General features: G+C 45.2%; 2 protein-coding genes across 2 annotated transcripts; one reads left to right on the top strand and one right to left on the bottom strand.

The window, feature by feature from the left end:
* Positions 1 to 221: 221 nt before the first annotated feature.
* TRMT112 (tRNA methyltransferase activator subunit 11-2) lies at positions 222 to 5840 on the bottom strand. The gene is made up of 4 exons (XM_054993154.1): positions 5706 to 5840; positions 1888 to 1989; positions 1258 to 1350; positions 222 to 502 (listed from the first exon to the last, which is right to left on the bottom strand). Exons 1-4 carry the CDS (start codon positions 5784 to 5786, stop codon positions 401 to 403), a joined length of 378 nt encoding a protein of 125 aa, XP_054849129.1. The 5' UTR covers positions 5787 to 5840; the 3' UTR covers positions 222 to 400.
* A 1499-nt stretch (positions 5841 to 7339) lies between these two features.
* PRDX5 (peroxiredoxin 5) lies at positions 7340 to 21392 on the top strand. The gene is made up of 6 exons (XM_054993143.1): positions 7340 to 7577; positions 9695 to 9829; positions 13371 to 13502; positions 17768 to 17806; positions 20212 to 20276; positions 21048 to 21392. Exons 1-6 carry the CDS (start codon positions 7392 to 7394, stop codon positions 21151 to 21153), a joined length of 663 nt encoding a protein of 220 aa, XP_054849118.1. The 5' UTR covers positions 7340 to 7391; the 3' UTR covers positions 21154 to 21392.
* Positions 21393 to 22362: the final 970 nt, after the last annotated feature.

Genomic DNA, 22362 nt, shown 5'->3' with positions numbered 1-22362 from the left:
TCAGGACAATCACCCTGTGAGGTGGGTGGGGCTGAGAGAGCTCCGAGAAGCAGTGACTGACCCAAGGTCACTGAGCTGGCTTCAAGCGGAGGAGTGGGGAATCAAACCTGGTTCTCCAGATTAGAGTCCTGCCACTCTTAACCACTACACCAAACTGGATGAAATGCATGTGGGAAGCTCAGTACTTCGTGCAGTTAGAAGCTATTATCCTTTGCTTCGTAAAAGAATGAGCATTTATTTACACACAAACTGAAATAACTGGAGAAACATGCCGCCTGACCCTTTAAAACTTCTCCATTCCCAACAGAAACACAAAAGGTTTAATTCTGCTCAAGAACAGGCCCCCCACCCACCCCCACATCCTCCTCCTCAGATTTTCTTCAACAGAAAGAAGTTCTCTTCATGTCTCCTCTTCACTCAACAACATGTTGGGTATCCCTTTAGTGATGGGGAATTCGCGGCCGGTGTCTGGACACTTCAGCATGCCCTCCACCACTTCCACCTGTGCAAGGAGAAATACAAAGTCAAGAGTGGCTGCAGACGGGCTTCAACACCTCAGAGTGCCGAATGGAAGAAGGAAAGGGATTGATCCGCCTGCACCATGAATGGGAGCTGCCAGATTCTATTCCCAGGAATGGCAGCCGTCACTCACATCTTCATTCCTTTGTAGACATGCCTCTTACACAAGGCAAATGCATCTATGGGTAGGCAACTGGCTGATTTTTTTAAAAAATGATTAAAACAATGTTTCTAATTATCACAGTAGTAAAGAGTCCAGTAGCACGTTTAAGACTAACCAACTTTATTGTAGCATAAGCTTTCGAGAGCCACAGCTCTCTTCGTCAGATGCATCTGACGAAGAGAGCTGTGGCTCTCGAAAGCTCATGCTACAATAAAGTTGGTTAGTCTTAAACGTGCTACTGGACTCTTTACTATTTTGCTACTACAGACTAACACGGCTCACTCCTCTGGATCCAATTATCACAGGGACCAGATTTTTCTAAGGTAAGTACAAATTGATGGGCAGCAGGCATAGCCTGAGCAGAGCCGACACTTGTGTTGCCACATACATGCATCAGCTATAAACAGCATGCTTTTGTTTCCTGTAGAAATGTATCACATACAACATTACACAAATTTAACAGTCAATCAACTAGGGTGCCTTAATTTGTGGGACAGCTACAATTTTTGTGGCACAATCAACAGCTTCATAGGACTGGGCTAGGAATGGGGAGGAAGAAGTGGGGCCACCCTTACCTCCATCAGCACATGATGTACTTTTCGAAGAAAATCCTCGTTGCTCTCGTAGTCGGGGATGGGCTCAGATGGAAGGTCACCGCGGTGACCCAACTGCAAGAGGGTGAATAATAAGACAGGAGTCATCATTTTCACATTGCAACCCACCAAATTCTGGAGCTGTTCTCACTCTAATCACCAGACGCCAGGAAATGCTGCCCTGCTCATTCATTTTCCAGTGACATTTGGCTGCCCACGAAGCAGCCGACAGGATGCTGAGCTTGGCCAAACCTCACTGGTCTGACTCAACACAATCCTCTAGATTCAGTTATTCTTTCCTCCACAATACTACACCTGTCCCATACCTCTCCCTGACTCCTACTGCAGTTTTTCTACACGCAATGGATAACCTTGGCCGTTATTAGAGAGTAGTACCTTGGAGGGTATTAAGATCCCTTTCCTCACAGTACCTTTTTCCAAACAAAATCTCCCCATCCTCCTTATGCAGGTGCCAATTCCTCATCTTCAACCCATGTCACTTGTGTCTCCACAGCCTGTTTCATAGTGCATGATAGCAGGAACAAAAATTATGTTGTTGGTGGGTAAATAGCACCTCTTTCTCTTTTTCCTCTCTGTTTCCCAGTTACTTACACTCTCAGCTGCCTCCACCAAGGCCCCCCACTCCACTTTGGGCACCATCCGTGCGGTGAACTCCTGGTTGAAATCCACATTGTTCACCTTCACCTCTGTGGCCTAAAGGAAATGAAGACGGCTTGATAAGAAAAAAATTAATTTCCTTCTTCCACATTCCCACAATTGGAACAGAAGGCAAGAGAACCAAAGAAAGATCAACAATAGAAGGGCAAGAACTGGTGGAGTCACAAAATGAAGAAAACACTGTGGGATCTCCCTGTATCAGGAATATGAAAGCACCTTTCTATATCAAGAGCAGACGGATAAAAGAGGTGGCAGACAATGGGGGGAGGGATTGCCTTTGTATTACATGTAACCATAAGAACATGAAAGTTCAAAATTCAAATGCCACCGCAGTCACAATCTTGCTATTTGTTCTCAATACAGGAATCAACAAATCCCAGGCACCAGGTTGCCATGGCACCTAGAAATTTCATTGCAGCATCTAGCATTTTCAGGAGTGATTTTATTGTAATGTCTCTCAGGAGAAGTACAAACTTATTTCACATCATAGATGCAGAGGAGTTAGCCGTGTTAGTCTGTGGTAGCAAAATCAAAAAGAGTCCAGTAGCACCTTTAAGACTAACCAATTTTATTGTAACGTTTGTATCATGCATCTGATGAAGAGAACTGTGGTTCTCGAAAGCTTATGCTACAATAAAATTGGTTAGTCTTAAAGGTGCTGCTGGACTCTTTTTGATTTTATTTCACATCAGAACATGTTTTGCTGTATGACATAAAAATAAATGTCCATGAAGGTCTTCATTTGACAAAGAGAAATTTGATTTCGGAAAGCTTATACTCCTAAAATCTTCTGGGTCCTTAAGGCATCACTGGATTCAAATCTTGCTGTTCTACTGCAGACAAGCATGGCTACCCACCTAAAACTATCATCATGAAGTTCTAATAACTGATTGTTTATATGTTAACTTTACACCATTTGGTAGTGGTAGATGAATTCATTTCTCAACCAGTTGTTTTCTAGACTGGTTCCAATATTCAATTAAACAGAGCTTTTTAAAGCAATAACGGAATTATGAGAAAATGGGGAGAAATTAGGTTAGAGTTAGATGTTAGCTTTTTGTTGCGGTGATGAAAAAAGATGGTAAACCTGTATTTATTTATATGCTGCAAAAATTTGTCATAGCTTTATTAAAATGGTTAGTGTAATGTAGTGGTAAGAGTGTCGGACAAGGATCTGGGAGAACTAGATTCCTAAATCCTCACTCTGCCATGGAAACTTGGTGAGCGACCTTGGGCCAGTCCCACTCTCTCGGCCTAACCTGCCTCACGGCATTGTAAGGATAAAATGAAGGAGAGGAGAAAGATGTAAGTCCCCTTGAGTCCCCTTTGGTGAGAAAGGTGGGATATAAATGAAGTAAGTAAATAAATGAAATTACAAAAAAAAAAACCTGTGAAGAATTTAGGACTATGTGTTGTGGTTGCAATGATTAGAAAAATATGGTCCTTAAAATACCAAACATTGAAGGCAGGAAAATGAGACTGGCTTCTAATTTTTTGGGCCAGCTCCTAGAGCCAAAGAGAATTTGTTGTCTTGACTACTACTAACACCCTACCTGTACCAGCCAGTTTGGTGTAGTGGTTAAGAGCTCGGGACTCTAATCTGGAGAGCTGGGTTTGATTCCCCACTCCTCTGCTTGAAGCCAGCTGGGTGACCTTGGGCTAGTCACAGCTCTGTGGAGCTCTCTCAGCCCCACCCACCTCACAGGGTGTTTGTTGTGGGGATAACAATGACATACTTTGTAAACCGCTCTGAGTGGGTATTAAGTTGTCCTGACGGGCTGTATATAAATCAAATGTTGTTGCTGTTGTTGTTACCCTGAATGGCCCAATGTACCTTACAACAAATGCACAAGGATTATGTTTAAAAATCTGACTTTGTTCATTTACTTGATTCACCAGAAACAAAGTCCTTAAGCATTTTTAAAGGAAGCTCATACAAGTTAACAAATAGCTTTCTGGAACAAGCCTACCTTCCATATCTTTCTGAAAACCAGAGGGGATGATGCTTTTCTCCAGGCTGGGCTCACAACCAGAAAGACATCGAGGCCAGGCTGAAGAGGAGCACATGCTGCTAAGTGGTAGCCTAGGAAATAGGAGAGCATAATTGGTGTATGGGTTTATATGGAGAGAAACGGGCCCTCACATAAGGAGGTCTTGTGCCACCTAAGGATTTAAAGAAGCAGCACCTTAAACAGAAACTGGATTACCAAGATAATTCAGTACATTTTTATTCTGTCTTTCCTCCAAGGGTTCTTCTTCCCCCATTTTATCCTCACAACAACCCTTGTGATGTTGCTTAGGCTGAGAGATTAGTGCTGGTTCAAGGTCACCCAACAAACTTCCATTATCAGTGTGGGAATTTTTGAACCTGGTTCTCTCAGCCCCAAGTTCCATACTCTAACCCACTAAACTGACACCTCCATGAATATGTATAATCCTTGTTTTTTAATAATCTAAAATAGTATGCATCATTACATCTCGAGGAAGCAAGTATATTTGTGTGAGGCAAAGTACAAAGGGCCTATGTCATTTTTTAAAACTCCTCCTCCAGTGAGTTCACAGCAGTGTACATGGTTCTTCCCTTCCTCTTTTATCCTCACAACCCTCTGAGGTAGGTTAGGCTGAGAGACTGGCTCAAGGAGCCATGAGATTCATGGCAAATAGGAAATGTGAATCTGGATGAAATTTGAATCTGGATAATTAACTCAAAAAGTTTTTAGAACATTTTATTATATACATATGAGTTGGTACAGCATAGTGGCTTCCACATTCAAGCCTCACTTCTCCCACAAGCGCACTAGGCAGCCATAGGAAAGCACAATTTTTGCCAGTCTACAGTACTGAACTGATAACTGCAGCCTGTTTTACAAAGCTGCAGCTGGCATGTTCATGAAGTGTTCTGAGTGCTTACAGAAAATACTATACAACTGTTACCATATAATTGGTAATTTTTAAAAATTTTAACAGGTGAACTATTTATACAGTGTTTAAAATAATGTGATACTATAAAGTCGCAATAAATTAACAGAGTGACAAATCTAGATTGGGATATTCCTGGAGATTTGGGGGTGGAACCGGCGCACATAAGGCTTTGGGGACAGGGTTGCCAACCTCCAGATGGAGGCTGGAGATATCCCAGAATTACAACTGATCTCCAGGCTAGAGATTAGTTTCCCTGGAGAAAATGGCTGCTTGGCATTATATGCTGCTGAGGTCCCTCCCCTCTCCAAACCCTGACCTCTCCAGGTTCTACTCCAAATCTCCAACAATTTTCCAACTTGGAACTGGGGAGAGAAGTCCATAGAGTCCACCCTCCACCACAGCCATTTTTTCCACAGCAACTGATCTCTGTCCTCTAGAGACCAGCTATGATTCCAGGAGAACTCCAGGTCCAACCTGGAGATTAGCAACCCTACAATAATAGAAGTTTTGCTTTTTTAAAAAAAAATCACAGTTCAAAACAGTCAAGCTATATTATTTATTACCATACCATTTAATCAGATCCACCTCTAACAGAAGGGAAAGAGAAGAGTTATTCATTACAAACGTCGCTTCCCAGACTACATAACATAACAGTGGCAGCTCAATATCCGGTTCGAATAGCCCCTTAAAGACCAACAAACTTCCAAAGTCAAAAAAAAGTCCAGTAGCACCTTTAAGACTAACCCATTTTATTGTAGCATACAAACTTCCAAAGGATGAGCTACAGGTCAGAGCTCAATGGGAGCGACTAAGAAACTCGCTCCCCTTACCTTTATACGAAGGGGGAAGCCTCCACCGGGCCGCACACCCCGCACGTGGGACGTGAGCATATTGTGCGTTAAGAGCTTCATCTTTTCGGGTTGCTGGTTGCCGGAAATAGAAGAGGCGTGCCCATACGCCTTTCTCCCGACACTTCCGGTGCGACTTTTTCTTAACTTCCGCTCCCTTCGAGACACTTCCGGCATTATTGCGCATCGTTTTGACGGCACGTCCAGGAAACGCGACCCTCCATCATAAATGTTCCGAGTGATTTCGATTCCCCGCCCTCTCTTTTTTTTTTGTTCGCAACTATTCAATAGACGCTTTGCTGGGGTTTCCAGCTCGTGCAATTGACATACAAAAAAGGGCATGAAGTTTTGAAACCGGCGGGTCGCCAACCTCCATGTGGTAGCTGGAGATCGCCCGGAATTACAAATGATCTTCATGTCACAGAGAACACTTCCCTTGAAGAAAATGGCTGGTTTGGAGGGTGGGTTCTGTGGCATTATACCCTGTTGAGGGCCATTTACTCCCCAAGCCCTCCCCAGGCTCCACCCCCGCCCTCAAATTTCCAGGAATTTCCCAACCTGGAGCTGGCAACTGTACTGAAGAGACTGGTTGAGGAAGGAGCACTTACAACCCCTATCCTATACATATTTATTAGCAAGTAAATCCTGCATTCAATCAATTTACTGTCCCGCCGTCCTGTCCTACGTAGATATGCGTAGGGGGTGCATCCTCATAGTCTTGTTTGGAAGTAAATCTCACTGAATTTAATGGGACATAACTAAGTAAGGCTGCAATCCTATGCTAACTTAAATCTAGAAGTAAACCACATTCTGTGCGAACGTATACATAGAACCAGACTACACAGGTGTATAAGACTGAGGCCCTACTCCCCAATAAGCGTACCTAAGAGCGCGGACTTCTAAGATGTAGCCCTATGCAGTGCATGTTTACTCGGAAGTAAATCACTGATCTAAATGGTCCGGACGTGCATAGGGCCCTTACCCTATTTGCTCAGAAATCACTCTTATTAAGATCAACAGCTTCCTCCCAAATTTGGCACCCAAGAGTCTTGGCGGGACACCTTCAAAATTTTATTTATTTATTTAATAGCATTTTTAGTTCGCCTTTCTCACTGAGACTCAAGGCAAATCACTTAGTCTGAGATTAGTACAGTCAGTATCAAGTACATTTCAATAAACAATGCCATAAGGTAAATGCATGCAGGTTTACAGATATAACATTAGCAAAAATCTGATACAGTGTTGAAAATATATATATTGATTACAGCCAATTGCTTCCAATTTGTGCACACAATGGGTGCTTTTACAGCCCGACATGGTTGCTCAAAAGCAACTTCTCACTGAGTTGAATAAGATTCATATGCAGCTTCACAGCCCAACACAACTAAAGTCCCACAAAACTCAACAGGACTTGCTCCCCAGTGGACGCAGTTTTAATCCCCCAGTTTAATAATAATTGGGTCATGTCCTGCTAGACCTCCACACCAGGCATACACGGCTGTCAATCATCGCGCTCATTTCCTAAAAAGTGTGAAGCATGCAAATGAGCATGCAAATTTCCCCTCCTCCGCTTTTGGTGGAATCCGAACCGAGGCGCTTGCGCCACTTAACGAGCGGCAGGAGGAGGAGAAGTGGGGGGAGAAAGAACTTCAAAGCCGGCAGGTTGCCATGGCAGCTGTCACTCAGGCGATTTCCATGGCGACGGGGCGGAGAGGGGCGGGGGTGCTGGGCTTGCTGCACGGCTGGGGAGCAAGTTCAGGTTCCCCCTTTGCAAGAGGCTCGGCTGCTGCGGCTAAGGCGGAGGTGGTCCGGCGGAGCTTTGGGACCCGAGCAGCGGCCATGGCGGCCCTCAAGGTGAGGCCTGAGGGGAGGGACGTCCGCCTCGGATCCCTATGGGGAAGAGGCCCCCCACCCGCCCCACGGGTTGGGAAATAGCAATAGTGCAATCCCACAGCATAAACGTACTAGCAAGATTGCACCTTGGAGACCAGCTGGATTTCCAGGGTTTGAATTTAGGTCCATGTAAAGAGTAGCCCTCACCCCCCAAAATACCATTTCGAAAAATCATAGAGGTGGAAGGGACTTCCAGGGTCATCTAGTCCAACCCCCTGCACAATGCAGGAAATTCACAACTGCCCCACCACACACCCCAAGTGACCCCTACTCCATGCCCAGAAGATAGTTTAAAAAGTCCAGGATCCCTGGCCAAACTGGCTTGGAGAAAATTGATTCCTGACCCCAAAGATTGAAGGTCTTGGTAACAAAGACCAGGAGAATGCCAGCCTAACGTCTGTGTTTATTTGCAAACTTTAGTGCACACCTAGTGACATAGTGTACCAGTTCTATGTCTGTGCAATGGAAATCTCATATCAAGTATTCAGATGAGGCTATGTTTAAAAACTGTCAGTCCCATAGAATGCCAGGGCTCGGTTCATGACATAGCCACTCCCTGAAGAATAGCAATTCGCCCCACAGAACACGTTTGTAGGGCCACAGAACGGTCACTTTTCTGAGTAAAGCAGTATATAGGAGACGCTTTCCCAAGGTCAATGCAATAGTGTGTGTATGTGTCATCAAGTTGCCTCGGACCCATGGCAACCCTATGAATGAAGGATCTCCAAAACGCCCTATCATTGACTTGCTCAGATCTTGCAATAGACCCCAGTGGAAAAACCATTCTTTTATACTCTATCTAGGTTTAGTGGACAGCTGTATTAGTCTGCAGTAGAAGAGCAAGATTCTGGTTCAGTAGCACTTTAAATACCAATAAAATTTCCACGGTATGAGCTTTCAAGAGTCAAAGATCCAGATCCTGAAAATCTAGTTAGTCTTTAGGTTCATGTTCTTCTAGATAATCTAGAAGCCCTGTGAGATCCATTGCCCATTGAGTGATTGATGAGCAAGCCCTTGGCTCCCATAAAGTGGCATGTCGAACAGGCCCTTTTCCAACTCTGCAAAACAGCTTTACGGGCCCTAAAACAATCCACGAAGCCTTGTTATAAGAACCCACACCCATAGAACACAAAATGTCCATCGCTCTCTCCTGCTAATGGTTGAAAGCTTTTTTTGTTCTATCTGGTGCCCCTCAGTGACCCCTCTTTTCTGCCCTATGTTTTAATTGCTGGCTGTGTTTACTTTTGATTTTCATTGCTTTTATGATGTCTTTTATATTATTCTTCTTATCGTTATTAGCTGCCTTGGGGGCCTCAATTGAAAGGCGGGGTATAAATTTTGTAAATAAATAAACAAACTTGTCCACTGTCCAACAGAGCTGCCAGCAGTTACAGAACACTCCCAAAATAGCCCTCCCAACCTGCTTAGTTGTCATTCTTTTATTTCCATTCCATGCAATAGATTCCCCCTTTAGCCCCATGATACCAGTTCGGTGGGGGAATTGGCAGAACCAAGCATGGGGGCTTTGTTTTCCTTGAGATCTACTTTTGGGAGAAAGTTCAGGCTAGTTTTGGACTGGAGGAATTTTTGAATAGAGAAAATGTCCGGAGCTGCCATTGGGTATCTGCATGGGCAGATGCCTGCTGAAGCTCACAGCTTGGCAGATGGCATGCCCCAACTGGAGATGCTGGATTGATGTCCTCTATTCCAATGGGTGTCTGCTCTCTTACCAGCTGTGGGCAACCTTTGTGATGGACCACCCCCTGGCCTTGCAGTGACTCTTTCTTGCTCCCTTTACACCTTGACATTACTGACATAACTAAAAATTCACATTCCACTCCTATTGGAGAGCAGTGCATGGGATAAGGAAGATCAGTGCTTGCAATTAGGACAAGAAGGGAGTTGCAGTGGATTGACTCATATCCAAAGGCCTTGCAGCCAGTCCTGGGAATTGTAGTTGTTTGTTTTTAATGGAGGGGAACCTAAATATGATGCCATCTCCCTTCCCTCCAGGCAGCTATGCTGTCATGCTGGGGAAAGAAGCCCTGTAAGTCTGAAACCCTTGCTTCCTTCAACAGGTTGGAGATAAGCTCCCCAGCGTGGAGGTCTACGAGGGAGACCCTAGCACAAAGGTGAACGTGGCAAGCCTCTTCAAGGGCAAGAAAGGGATTCTTTTTGGAGTGCCTGGGGCGTTCACTCCTGGTTGCTCAAAGGTAAGGCCCAGGCGTGGCATGCCATTACTTGATGTTACTCCAGTCGTTCAAATACAGAGTTGACAGAATAGCAGCGAGAACTGTGGGAAAGGCGGAGCAACGGGAAAAATAAATCTTTGCGCTGGTACAAATGCTCTGATGGTCGCTGAATGCGTCCTTCGAGACCTGTCGGCCAGGTTTGGCGAAAGTTTGAAGTGAGGTTGACCCTCCGCAGTCCTTGCTGAAAGGGAAAGCTGTGCTGTTGTGTACCTCAGTTTCCTCACTGTTAAATATGCAATGCCTGAGACCAGGGCTTTTTTTCTGGGAAAAGAGGTGGTGGAACTCAGTGGGTTGCCCTTGGAGAAAATGGTCACACGGCTGGTGGCCTCGCCCCCTGATCTCCAGACACAGGGGAGTTTAGATTGCCCTGGAGGGCAATCTAAACTCCCCTCTGTCTGGAGATCAGGGGGAGGGGCCACTGGCCATGTGACCATTTTCAAGAGGTTCCGGAACTCCGTTCCACCGCATTCCAGCTGAAAAAAAAGCCCTGCTTGAGACACTATTTTTAAAAAAATCTTTTCTGCAAATCTAGCCACTTGATCCACACCATATGGGCCTCGCTTAGTTTCCGGGTGAGAACATCAATCGGAATGCTTTCTTCAGGATTTTAAAGAACACTTGGCTGACTGTTCTCTTTTTGGGGGAAATTAATGAGATCTGGTTGCTGACGGAAGAAAAAAAATATGCATGAAGCGAATGGAAACTTAAGAGACAGCTGCTGGAAATGTGCTCGGATACTTGGCGCATTACAGCATAGATGCCACTGCCCTGTAAAAGCCTTAATCGACGCATCTACCTACGCTGCTATTTCATGTTTCCGCAAAATGTACAAAAAAAAAGTGGAGGGTGCCAAAAGAGAACCTGGTAGAGGGAAAAAACATAGGGCGGATACTTGCTGTTCCTGTCTTCTAGTTTGTGGTGCTCACGTACAGCAGGTAAACATTGCTTCCAGTTGGCCATGCAAGCAAATTACAAATCTAGTTTTCTGTTCCTCCTCAGACCACAAATGTCTAACATAGTTATGTCTGCAAGGTTTTCTAAGTTGATCTTATCAGATAAGAAGGAGGGAGGTTCTAGGACCCCCTCCCCTAGTTAGTTCCTACCTTTAGGAAGGTTTGCATCCTCATGAGTGTTTTAACAGAAGACTGAGGGTCACATATGTGATGAGATTCAGTTTGGTGTAGTGGTTAAGAGCAGCAGGACTTTAATCTGGAGAGCCGGTTTTGATTCCCCACTCCTCTGCTTGAAGCCAGCTGGGTGACCTTGGGTCAGTCACAGCTCTCTCAGAACTCTCTCAACCGGTTTCGTTTTCTCAGCCATGCCGGACGCTCCTCTCGGCTGGTCCGGGAGGAAACGACCGGGCACCCTGACCGGGCGGCTGATCCGCAAGGATTAGCCCCCAGGACTCCCAGGGAGGGAGCCAGGGTCCGGGACGCGGCGGGAAGAACTCCCCGAAATCAATGCGGGGGGGGAATTGCCCGTTTGTCCCTATGGAGGCCGGCAGATGTGCGCGGCGCCTCGAGTGCCGCCGGGCAACGAGAAACGGCAAGTAAAAGAAACAGGCGGAAGCCTGTAAACAAGCGAATCCCTTCTGTTCTACAAGCGTTTGTGAAGGAGAGGTTGATCTGAAGAAGACTCGCTCTTCCCCTTCGTTGAGTTCCAGAATTTTGTTGGCGCCCCCCCCCCCCCCAAATGGCAGCAAAGAAGCAAAGTCCCGCTCTCGGTAAGTCAATCTCGGCTACCTTGAAGGGGGAGTCGCTCGAAGAGTTGGTGCGCAGGGCGGTGGTGGAAGCCATAAAACCCTTTGTTGACAAGCTGAACGAAACTGATCAAAGGGTGGGCTTAATTGAAAGCGAGGTGAAAACCATTAAGGCAGCAGCGGGGGGGGGCAGAAAAGTCTGCTCTGGAAAGTGCGTCACTTGTGAAGGCTACAAAAAAGGAGCTGAAGTTGGTGGAGAACCAGCTGATCGGGCTACAGGTGGAACGAACGCAGACAATTTTGCGTCTCCAAAACGTGAAAGAGGAGGAAAATGAGGATCTGTGGGATTTGGTCTCGGAACTACTGGCGACACCCGCGAGGACGACTAAAGAAGAGGTTAAAAGCGCCATTTTGGAGGTCCGTCGGGCTTCTTCAAAATATGCAACAAAGCGACAGTTGCCTCGTGAGATCATTATTGATTTTTCATCTAAAAAGATTCGGGACACCATCCTATATAACTCATACAATGCGGATTTGGACTTTATGGGTTTGAAAGTCAAGATTTTGAAGGACGTTCCATTTCTAGTCCGGAAACGGCGTTTTAAATATAAAAAGTTTGCAGCTCTTCTGAGGGACCATGGAATAAAGTACAAATGGTTATTCCCGGAAGGAATATGGTTCAGATATAAAGATCAGGCCTATAAGATATTATCAGAAGATCAACTAAAGGATTTTGAGAATAAAAACCCAGAACTCTGCTGCACCAAGAACGAAGAAAAGGAGGAGCCGGAGGGGGGGGAGGAGGAGGAGAGCATCGCAACAGCAGTTGCACAGAGAGAATTGCGTCCGGGACCTAGAAGGGGGAGGAAAGTTTAATCAGATTTTGAAATGTTTATTCTCTGTATGATTAACCACTCCATCATTATTCTATGGAGCTATTTTTGTATTATGACAGTATGAAGGGAAACATTGAAGTGTAGTGTTTAGTGTTTGTAGTTCATTCCCCCCCCTTTTTCTTTTTCCACCCCCCTTTGTCCCTTCCCTCTCCCCTTTCCTTGTGATAGTCTGTAGTGTTTTGTAGTTATGAAAAATAAAAAAATTTATTTAAAAAAAAAAGGAAACTTAAGAGACAGCTGCTGGAAATGTGCTCGGATACTTGGCGCATTACAGCATAGATGCCACTGCCCTGTAAAAGCCTTAATCGACGCATCTACCTACGCTGCTATTTCATGTTTCCGCAAAATGTACAAAAAAAAAGTGGAGGGTGCCAAAAGAGAACCTGGTAGAGGGAAAAAACATAGGGCGGATACTTGCTGTTTTCTAAGTTGATCTTATCAGATAAGAAGGAGGGAGGTTCTAGGACCCCCTCCCCTAGTTAGTTCCTACCTTTAGGAAGGTTTGCATCCTCATGAGTGTTTTAACAGAAGACTGAGGGTCACATATGTGATGAGATTCAGTTTGGTGTAGTGGTTAAGAGCAGCAGGACTTTAATCTGGAGAGCCGGTTTTGATTCCCCACTCCTCTGCTTGAAGCCAGCTGGGTGACCTTGGGTCAGTCACAGCTCTCTCAGAACTCTCTCAACCCCACCCACCCTCAGAGGGTGATTGTCATGAGGATAATAATAACACACTTTGTAAACTGCTCTGAGTGGGCGTTAAGTTGTCCTGAAGGGCAGTATATAAACCAAATATTATTATCATTTATAAATATTGTTTTAAATACTGTATTCATTATCCTCCCTTCCAGTTCCCTTTTGGTTGCATCAAGACCATCTCTGGTGATCTCTCTCCTTCTTTCCTCCAGACCCACCTCCCGGGCTATGTTGAGAAAGCAGGACAACTGAAAGGCAAAGGAGTGGAGATCATCGCCTGCCTCTCCGTCAATGATGTCTTTGTCATGAACGAGTGGGGAAAAGCTCAACACGCTGAGGGCAAGGTGAGGGTGGGATGGATCTTGGCTGTCAATCAAATATGCAACTTTAGGGTTGCTGAGATTTGCACGCAAGTATGTAGGTGTGGCCGGGTGCAGACTAAGAAGCCAGGGGGTGTGGCGGTGGGGAGCCCCAAGTAAGATTTCTGTGGTTTGGTGCCCAGCATGGGGTTTTGTTTTGTTTGGGGCCACAGCTGCATTTGTAGTTATTTGTAATACTAGAAAGTGTTGCTCTGCAAGGTACAGAGCAAAAAGTCTGTTAAATGCTAGCAGCAAAAAAACCCCACACGCACAGGATTTGGCAATGAAGCGCTGAGTTAGCTAGAGCTCAGGAACAATGAAGCTCAGAGTCCCTCTACAAAAGACATCTTACACGGGGACACTCAAGTGAAAGATCTTACACTTGTTCTCCCATTGTGGATACATATGCTCTGCTAGGGAGACAGAGTACACTTGAATACAAGACCACACAGAAAGTAAGTCACTTGAGCGTCCCTGTGTAGAGAGATTCTCAGCAGTCTACACCCAGAGAAATGCATAGACCAGCCCGGAGAGCATAAATCCTTCCCCCAACTGTGGCCTTAGCTCTCCTGGGTCCTGTGGCTGCAGATCGCCAGAGGCTCTTAATTAAGCAAGGCCTCTTCTTCTTCCAAGGCCTGTCTGTTAACAAACTGGAGGAGTAAGGGCTGGGGGGAAGGAGGGTAAAGTTAATGGGGCCAGAGGGAACATTTTTATCCCTGAGTGGCAGGGCAGAGTGGATTTCTGCATACTCTGAGAATGAACACAAGTCCCTGCAGCAGTCATTCCTAAACAATGTGCTACTGTGAGCAAAAATAAATTGAATAATGGGGGGAGCCTGTGAGCACACTGGCAGAAGAGGTTGCCCACTACAACGCTGTGTGATTTACTGATCTGATCTCACCTCTTTGACCGTCAGGTTCGGGGGGGGGGGGGCAAGGAATCCTGCTATAACTCTGCATGTGGTTGAAGCATTTACAGAGCAATTCTAAGAACGCTTTCCTGGGAGTAAGCCCCATTGAATCAACCTGGGCAGGATTCTGAGTAGACCTGCTTAGAATGGAATTGTTAGGTACTCTAGATGCAGATTTCTGTGGTTGGAGAGCACAGTCTGATGTCATAGTTTTGGGCGCTGCAAACATGAAGGAGGCGTGTGTGCTTGCCAGCTAGAATTTGGGAGGGGAGGGTGCCTCAGTGATCAGAAATTTCCTGAATTGCTGCCTCGCAGGCTTAATCATGCCCCATGAGATGCAAGGGAATTTCCCCTGTTCCTTTATAAAAATTTGTCATGCAAGACTTCTTGCCTAACAATGAAGGAAATATAGAGCAAGAAAGTAAGTGTTGGCACAGGGGTGGGGGATAGGAAGATTGGGATTGTGCCTGAAAAACCATGCCCAAAAGAGCCTTCACCTTCTCGGAAGGGATTTCAATTCTGCCCTCCAGGCAAGTGAGTCAGTGTACAGTTGTGTAACTCTAGGATCAACTGTTTGGTGTTGCAATGTGTTCCGTTCATGGTGCAATGGCAAAACCCGAGAGTTTAGAACAGGGGTGGCCAAACTGTGGCTTGGGAGCCACCTGTGGCTCATTTAGACATATCATGCGGCTCCTGGAGGTCTCTGAGCATCGCCATGGCCATACAGTTTATCTTAGCAGGGAAGGAGGGGTAGGCAAGCTTGCAAGCTGCTCACCTCCAGCAGAGGTCACCAGGGGAAAAGAGAGAGAGTGGGAAAGGAGAGTGTGCAGCCACATAGCTCAGCAAGGGATCTCAAGTCTTTCTTTCCATGTCTTTCCCTCCCTCCCTTTCCTTCTTTCTTTTCATGTCTTTCCCTCCCTCCCTTTCCTTCTTTCTTTCCTTCTTTCTTTCCATGTCTTTCATATTCCCGGTATGACTCAGAAAATAACTGGGGACTTTAGGGGTGGAGCCGGGAGACTTTGGGGGTGGTGCCTAGCAAAGATGTGACATCACTTTTGTGATGTCACTTCTAGGTCAAAGGTCAAGTGATGGCAGTCCCCAAGCTCCACCCTCTTCTGATGCTGTCACTTCCAGCATACTGCACCAAAACCTCACCCCTTCCTGTGATGTTACTTTCAGGGCACTCCCCCAAACTCACCTCTCCCTCTGAAGTCACTTCTAATGCATCATGTCTTGCGGCTCTCAAACATCTGACGTTTATGCTCTGTGGCTCTTAAATTAAGCAAGTTTGGCCTCCCCTGGTTTAGAAGAATAGATACCCCGGTTCAGACTCAGAGTCCATCTAGTCTACCACACTGTTTCCAACAGCATCCAGCCATACGTAGGTGAGAACCTCACAATAAAAGCATGAAGGTGATGTCTCTCCTTTTCCACCTCCATCCGCACTGCCAGAGTCTGGTGTATAGAGAAATACAGCTGTTCTTCTATTTAACTGTGTTTGCTAATAGCTGTTGATAGATCCCTCTGTCTACCCATCCATCCTGCCCTTCTTCCAAAGAACTTGGCGACAGTGTGCAGTTCTCCCTTCCCCCTTTTTGTCCTTGCAGCAACCCTGTGAGGTTGATGAGGCTGACTGATTCAGCAAGTTTCATGGCAAAGTTGGGATTTGAACCTGGGTTTCCCAGAAACATTCTAAACCACTACACAGGTGTCTACATAAATACGGCTAATCCTTTTCTTTGTTTTTTGTTTTTCGGAAGTCGTATAAGCTACTTGATATTTCTGCATCTTGAGACAGCAAGTTCCATAAGTTAATTTTTCAAAGAAGAGTCTTCATTTTGTGTACACTGAACGTATTACTGTTCAGCTGGCCCTGATCCTTGGGCCAGCGTACCTATGCAATGCACTTCTTTGTCCCATTGACCCTTGATGTTTTAAGATGTATGCAATAAAATGCCCAATGTGTGTTTCAGCACTATAACCCAAAGTATTGCAGCGAGCTTGGAACATCCACTCTTCCTTCCATCCCAGCTGCTGCTACAATAATTAAGTAGCATTTGCCATAGGATTACAGTTTCTTTAATGTACACAATTCTTGCATTTCGTAATGTTTCCTCTAGTGTAGAAGTATAGTTCACCCTAACAGCTGAGAGAATGAGCCAAAATCTAGGGGGTCTCAGGTTAAACTGTCACTGCAAATTCATTGGGTGGCCTTAGGCAAGCGGCTTTGCTCCTGTCCTGGTCTGTAATGTATTTGTTTATCAATATTTATTTAAAAGCTTTTCTCCAGAAACTGTCAGAGGCATCACTCCGTGACATTTGTTGAAGACTTTCATAGAAGTGGCAGAGGTTGAAGACGAGTTTGGAGAGAGGTTGCATCACACAGATGCCCCGGAAGGCATTTCTTGGGCATAATTATTAGTTCTCTCAAGGCATCTTGCATACCCATACATAATTTCTGTTATATATACATAATGTCTACATAAGCAGTACCGATGTGTTATTTGGTGCATGCTCGAAGACCCACTGTTCATTATTACTTCATAGGGTCCAATATCAAAACCTGGTTGGAAGTTTGCAGCCTAGTTTGAATTTTCGAGCCTGGCGGAAGCTGGGTTCACGTAGCCAGCTCAAGGTTGACTCGGCCTTCCATCCTTCCCAGGTCGGTAAAATGAGTACCCAGGTTCCTGGGGGTAAAGTGTAGATGAAGGCAATGGCAAACCACCCCGTAACAAAAAGTCTGCCAAGAAAACATGATGTGACGTTCCCCCATTGGTCAGTAATGACTCGGTGCTTGCACAGGGGACTGCCTTTACCTACTCAAGAAAAACAATAGTGAAATTTACAGGCACGAGTATAAAAACATTTTAAGTTTAAAAACAAGGCTCAAGAATAGGAAATAAAACATAGGCCAAGAGGAACTCCTATTTCATGTATCTAATAGCTTCTGTAATTGTTCCTTGCAAATTCTATAAGCTACAGCCAAAAAAATCTGGTGCAAGCCAATGAAAGCTGAGGGATTGCGTCAGATAAAAACTTCTTCGTGATATCCAAAGGAGGGTATTTAGAAAATCTCCTAAGCAAGGGCTGTAGGATCTTCACACAAGTATCCCGATAAAAACAGCTGAACACAGCTAGAAGCAAGATCCCGGATCTGACTGGCCTGTAGTTCTGATCTAGTACTTTTTAATCTAAGGCTGGCTTCACTTGTTGGTTTATGTTAGAATCCTGACCTAATTTACAGGGCTGATGGAAGAATGGTAATCTCTGTGGTGTGCTTCAAACCATGGTGCATAAATGCGAAGTATAATGATTTTTTAAACTGGCTTTTGCTTTACAGGTGAGGATGTTGGCAGATCCCACAGGTGCATTTGGGAAGGTAGGTAACTGGGTAGCAGCAGAGCCTCATGACAGGTTTTCCGTCCTCTCCTCCTTGAATCCTGCTCCGTACCCTACAGGGCATCTCTAGGGTCTCCATTTCATTCCCTGGCATCTCTTCTTTAACCACTTTTTCTTCGGTTGCAAATGGTGGGAATGACCGTTCTGTGCCTGAGGCGCTTCAGAATTCCTGCCAGTGAGGATAGACAGTATTCTTCTGTTGGGTTCACTTGACAGTATAAGTTTATATATCCCACAACGTGGTGTAGTGTTAAGAGTGTCAGACTAGGATCTGGGAGACCCAGGTTCGAATCTCCACTCTGCCATGGAAGCTCACTGGGTGACCTTGGGCCAGTCCACACTCTCAGCCTAACCTACCTCACAGGGTTGTTGTGAGGATAAAATGGAGAAGGGGAGAATGTTTTAAGCCATTTTGAGTTTCCGTTGGGGAAAAAAGTGGAGTTTAAATGAAGTAAATAAATGCCAAAAAAAAACCCCAACAGTTTTTCAGATTAAATAAAAACACAAAATCAGGTCCTTGGCCCAACATCCTTTTACTAACAATGAGCAGCTCTATGCTTCTGGGATGCCCTCAAGCAAGGCATGAAAGCAATAGCAATTACTCCACAGCAACTGCTGTTCACAGGTACACTGCCTCAGGACATGGAAGTTTAATTTAGCCATCACAGCAAATGGCTGTAGACAGGCCTGCCCTCCCATGAAATTTCTCTTTTTAAAGCCACCTAAGGTAGTGACCATTGCTCCATCTGGTGGCAATGAATTCCATAAGTGAATTATTTTAGGCACTTGCAGTCTGAGGTTGTGTAACAGTCCAAGAAGATATCAGTGGCTGATTCTGTAATAATAACATAGTAACATTTGATTTAAATACCACCCTTCAGGACAATTTAACACCCCCTCAGAGTGTTTACAAAGTATGTTATTATTATCCTCACAACAATCACCCTGTGAGGTGGGTGGGGCTGAGAGAGCTCTGGAAGAGCTGTGACTCACCCAAGGTCACCCAGTCGGCTTCACATGGAGGAGTGGGGAATCAAATCCGGTTCTCCAGGTTAGAGTCCTGAATGCATAACGAAGTCCGTAGCCTACTGCCATTTCTTCCATAGGTCATAAAGGCATCAGTCTCACCTGGGGCAACCTTGCCTATATGTGTCCATCTGTCTCCCAGCTCCTCATTCCTAACTGGCAGGATTCCTATCAAGTAGCTGGTTTTCATTGAGTTGAAGTCAACTATGGGTCATGTTGAACTAAGGCCATGTTGGCAACAGGTCAACTTTATTTTGTAGCACGACAGGTGGATAGTCCCTGATTCAAATATCTACCATTAACATAAAGAAGAGCCCTGCTGGATCAGGAAAGTGGTGTCAGTCCCTGGCAGTTAGGTCCTCAAGTTCTCCGCAGTTAACACACAGGTGTTCCAGTTGAAGTCACTTTATTAGAGATCCATTCAGTACAAGGAGCATAGACAGTGGAATTGGCAGAAGTGATGTATATGGGGCTAGCACTTTTAATTATAGGGAAATTTCCCGCCTTTGGGAAAGAAGACCATTAATGGGCGGGGGGGAGGAATTTGGTGAGACATTGTTCTAGAGTAGACGGTGAGAAAGCTGAACTTTCTTTGGTTCTCAAGAAGGATACATTTCGAGCCAGTTTCAGCTGGCAGTCGAGGACACCAGCTCAGCGGAGTGAGAAAGTAAAAGTAAGCATTTGCAAAATAACCTACTGGCACTGCAGCAATAAAGGACTTCCTATACTCTCAGAGACCAGAGACTGATATACATTCATGACAGATATGCAGGAGGCATATATGACAAGTGGTCCATCTAGTCCAGCATCCTGTTTGAAGCAGTGGCAAACTAGTTGCCCTGGAGGGCAAACAAACCGGGCATAGAAGCCAAGGCCTTCCCCTGATTCTGTCTCTTTGCCCTGGTACTCAGAAGTTGACTGCCCCTGAATATGGATGTTCCCTTTCATCGTCAGGGCTAGTAGCCAATGATGGACCTCTTCTCTGTCCGATTCCTTTTTAAATCTGGGCCATGGCCATCACTATGTACTCTGGCAGTGAATTCCACAATTTAATTACTTGTCGTACTTCTTTTTGTCGGTCCTGCCTCTGATGCCCATCAACTTGAATCAGGTGGGCATGAACTCACTAGGCGGCCTTAGGAAAATTGTTGTCTTAATTTCATATACCGCTCCCCCATCTGAAATACTGGGGAAATACTGACCTGCCTTACAAGGAGCTTTTAAGGATTGCAGGAACTTAATTTGTGGGAAATGCTTTGGACATTTGAAAGCGCTATACAAATGCTAAAGAGCAAGCGGACTAAAATCTGCCCCTCACCTCCATATTCATAAGATCCTTCCCAAATCTTCCCCTTCTAGGCTACAAACCTGTTGCTGGATAAAGAACCACTTCGGGATCTGTTTGGGACTAACCGATCCAAACGGTAAGTGGGCTTTCCTGTCTTGGGGAGGGGGATATCATTTGCCTCTCAGTGATCCCTGGCATTGCGCCCACGGGCATTGTGGTGCCAGCCAATGTGTTTCCTGCCGCCTACTTCCTTCTTCTCCAAGCATCAACCCCTTCCTAGCTTTCCTCCTCCTCACTGGAGCAGAAAGTGCTTCAGGAGAACCTAGCAGGCCACACCGACAGCTGACTGATGCCTGGAGAAATATAAATAAACTTCCTTATTTCTGAATAATAAGATGAATATGTGGAGCGAAGTGTTAATAGTTTAGATCTGGCAGGCGATACGCTGAACAGGAGCACCCATCTGGAAACAGCTACCTCCCTCAGTGGACAAATCTTGGCTTGGAACCTCCCAACGTTTTGTAATCGGCCCCATCTCCCATGGCTGCCATTTTGTGGTGGCACCTACTCTTCAAATTACAAAAGGGCCCACAGGCAAAAGAAAGGGACCCCTGTTCTAGACCCAGTAAACTTCCACCTCCCCTTCCTGCTGTCTGTTGGATTCATTTCCTCAACATTGGTAAGATGTTATTGAACCAGCTAGAATTTTTTTTAAAAAACACAGCAAATCTGCTTTACACAGAAATCGTCAGGCAGAAATAAATCCATTGTAAGCTTGTTCGAGAAGCAGTAGTCATAGCAGCAAGTCTGGTTGTTCAATAGATTTCATCTCTATCAGAAACTGTTGTGAAAGCTGTCATGTGCCCCAAGCTGTGACTCTCATCTCACCTCTGTCTCTTCCCTGCAGGTTCTCCATGGTGGTGGAGGATGCGGTGGTGAAGGCCTTAAACGTGGAAGAGGATGGGACAGGCCTTACCTGTAGCCTGGCCAACAACATTGTCTCCCAGCTCTGAGTCTCAGACAGCTGTGTCTCTTGCAGCCGCTGTCCTCAGTGCTAAGAGCAACATTACCCACCCCTCTGCATGGCTCTCAGGTGGGGTGGCTGTATCAAGATACCACGCACAAAAGCCAGGGCACAGTCTAAACTACTCCTGGGGGAGGAGGGTGCATTATTTAGCTGCTTTTACCCCTGCTCTGGCAGTTCAGTATTTCTTGGGTGTAATCACCTGAAATAAAGCTACGTTGAATTATCCATTGAATGTTATTTATTAAAATATTTTTATACCAGCCTTGGAGTTTTACGGATACCATGGACTACCAAAAAGAAAAATAACTGGATTCTAGATCAAATGAAGCCTAAATTCTCCCTAGAAGTTAAAAACGACTACACTGAGGCTATCATACTTTGGTAAATTTATGAGAAGACAAGACTCACCGGAAAAGACAGTGTTAGGAAAAGTTGAAGGCAGTAGGAAAAGAGGAAGACCCAACATGAGATGAATTAACTCGATAAAGGAAGCCACGGCCTTCAGTCTGCCCAGACCTGAACAAAGCTGTTAATGACAGGGAGTTTTGGAGATCTTTCATTCACAGGGTCGCCATAAGTTAGAAGTTCATAACACACACACACAGTTTCATCCACAAGAAGTCTCTTTATTTTTGGCTCCCCAAAATTGCTTACAGTAAGTTTTAAAAAGCTGTATTCAAATCAGTCTCGGGTTCCTTTGGGAGCAGAGGGTTTATCCTCAGGACAGGCTTCTATCCCTTCCATCCTTGTGGGTGGAGTCCATACTGAAAATTTCCTAGTTTGAGAAAAACTCTGTGTGAGAGGGAAGGAGAGAGGGAGCGTGGGAGCCTGAGAATAAAGCAGGCTTGTTCCTATTATGAAGGAACCAAAGACTTGTTTGTTTTGACGTCCCAGTGCAGCCTGTCTGAAACGATAACATCTAAGAAGGCCAAAATCAGAAACCCACACAGAATCCAGTCAGAAGAGCTGTTTTTTTAAAAAAAACTTCCTATAGATTTAAACAGAAAACCAACATTTCATGCAGGAAAAGAAACCTTGAAACAGAAATGTTTTAAGCGGATGTTGGAAAGTCAGCAGCGAGAGTCCTAGGGTAGGCAGTCCAGAGTTTTATCCATTCTCCCCAACTAAAGAATCTGCCTTACTTTATTTCTTTGTTCATAGCAAGTGGAATATGAAGGGAAATGCCTCAAGGAAT

This window comes from Eublepharis macularius, chromosome 1 (assembly GCF_028583425.1).
Source record: "Eublepharis macularius isolate TG4126 chromosome 1, MPM_Emac_v1.0, whole genome shotgun sequence".
Taxonomy (NCBI): domain Eukaryota; kingdom Metazoa; phylum Chordata; class Lepidosauria; order Squamata; family Eublepharidae; genus Eublepharis; species Eublepharis macularius.
The sequence above is the reverse complement of the archived record's forward strand: the minus strand, read 5'-3'. Positions and strand labels throughout refer to the sequence as shown.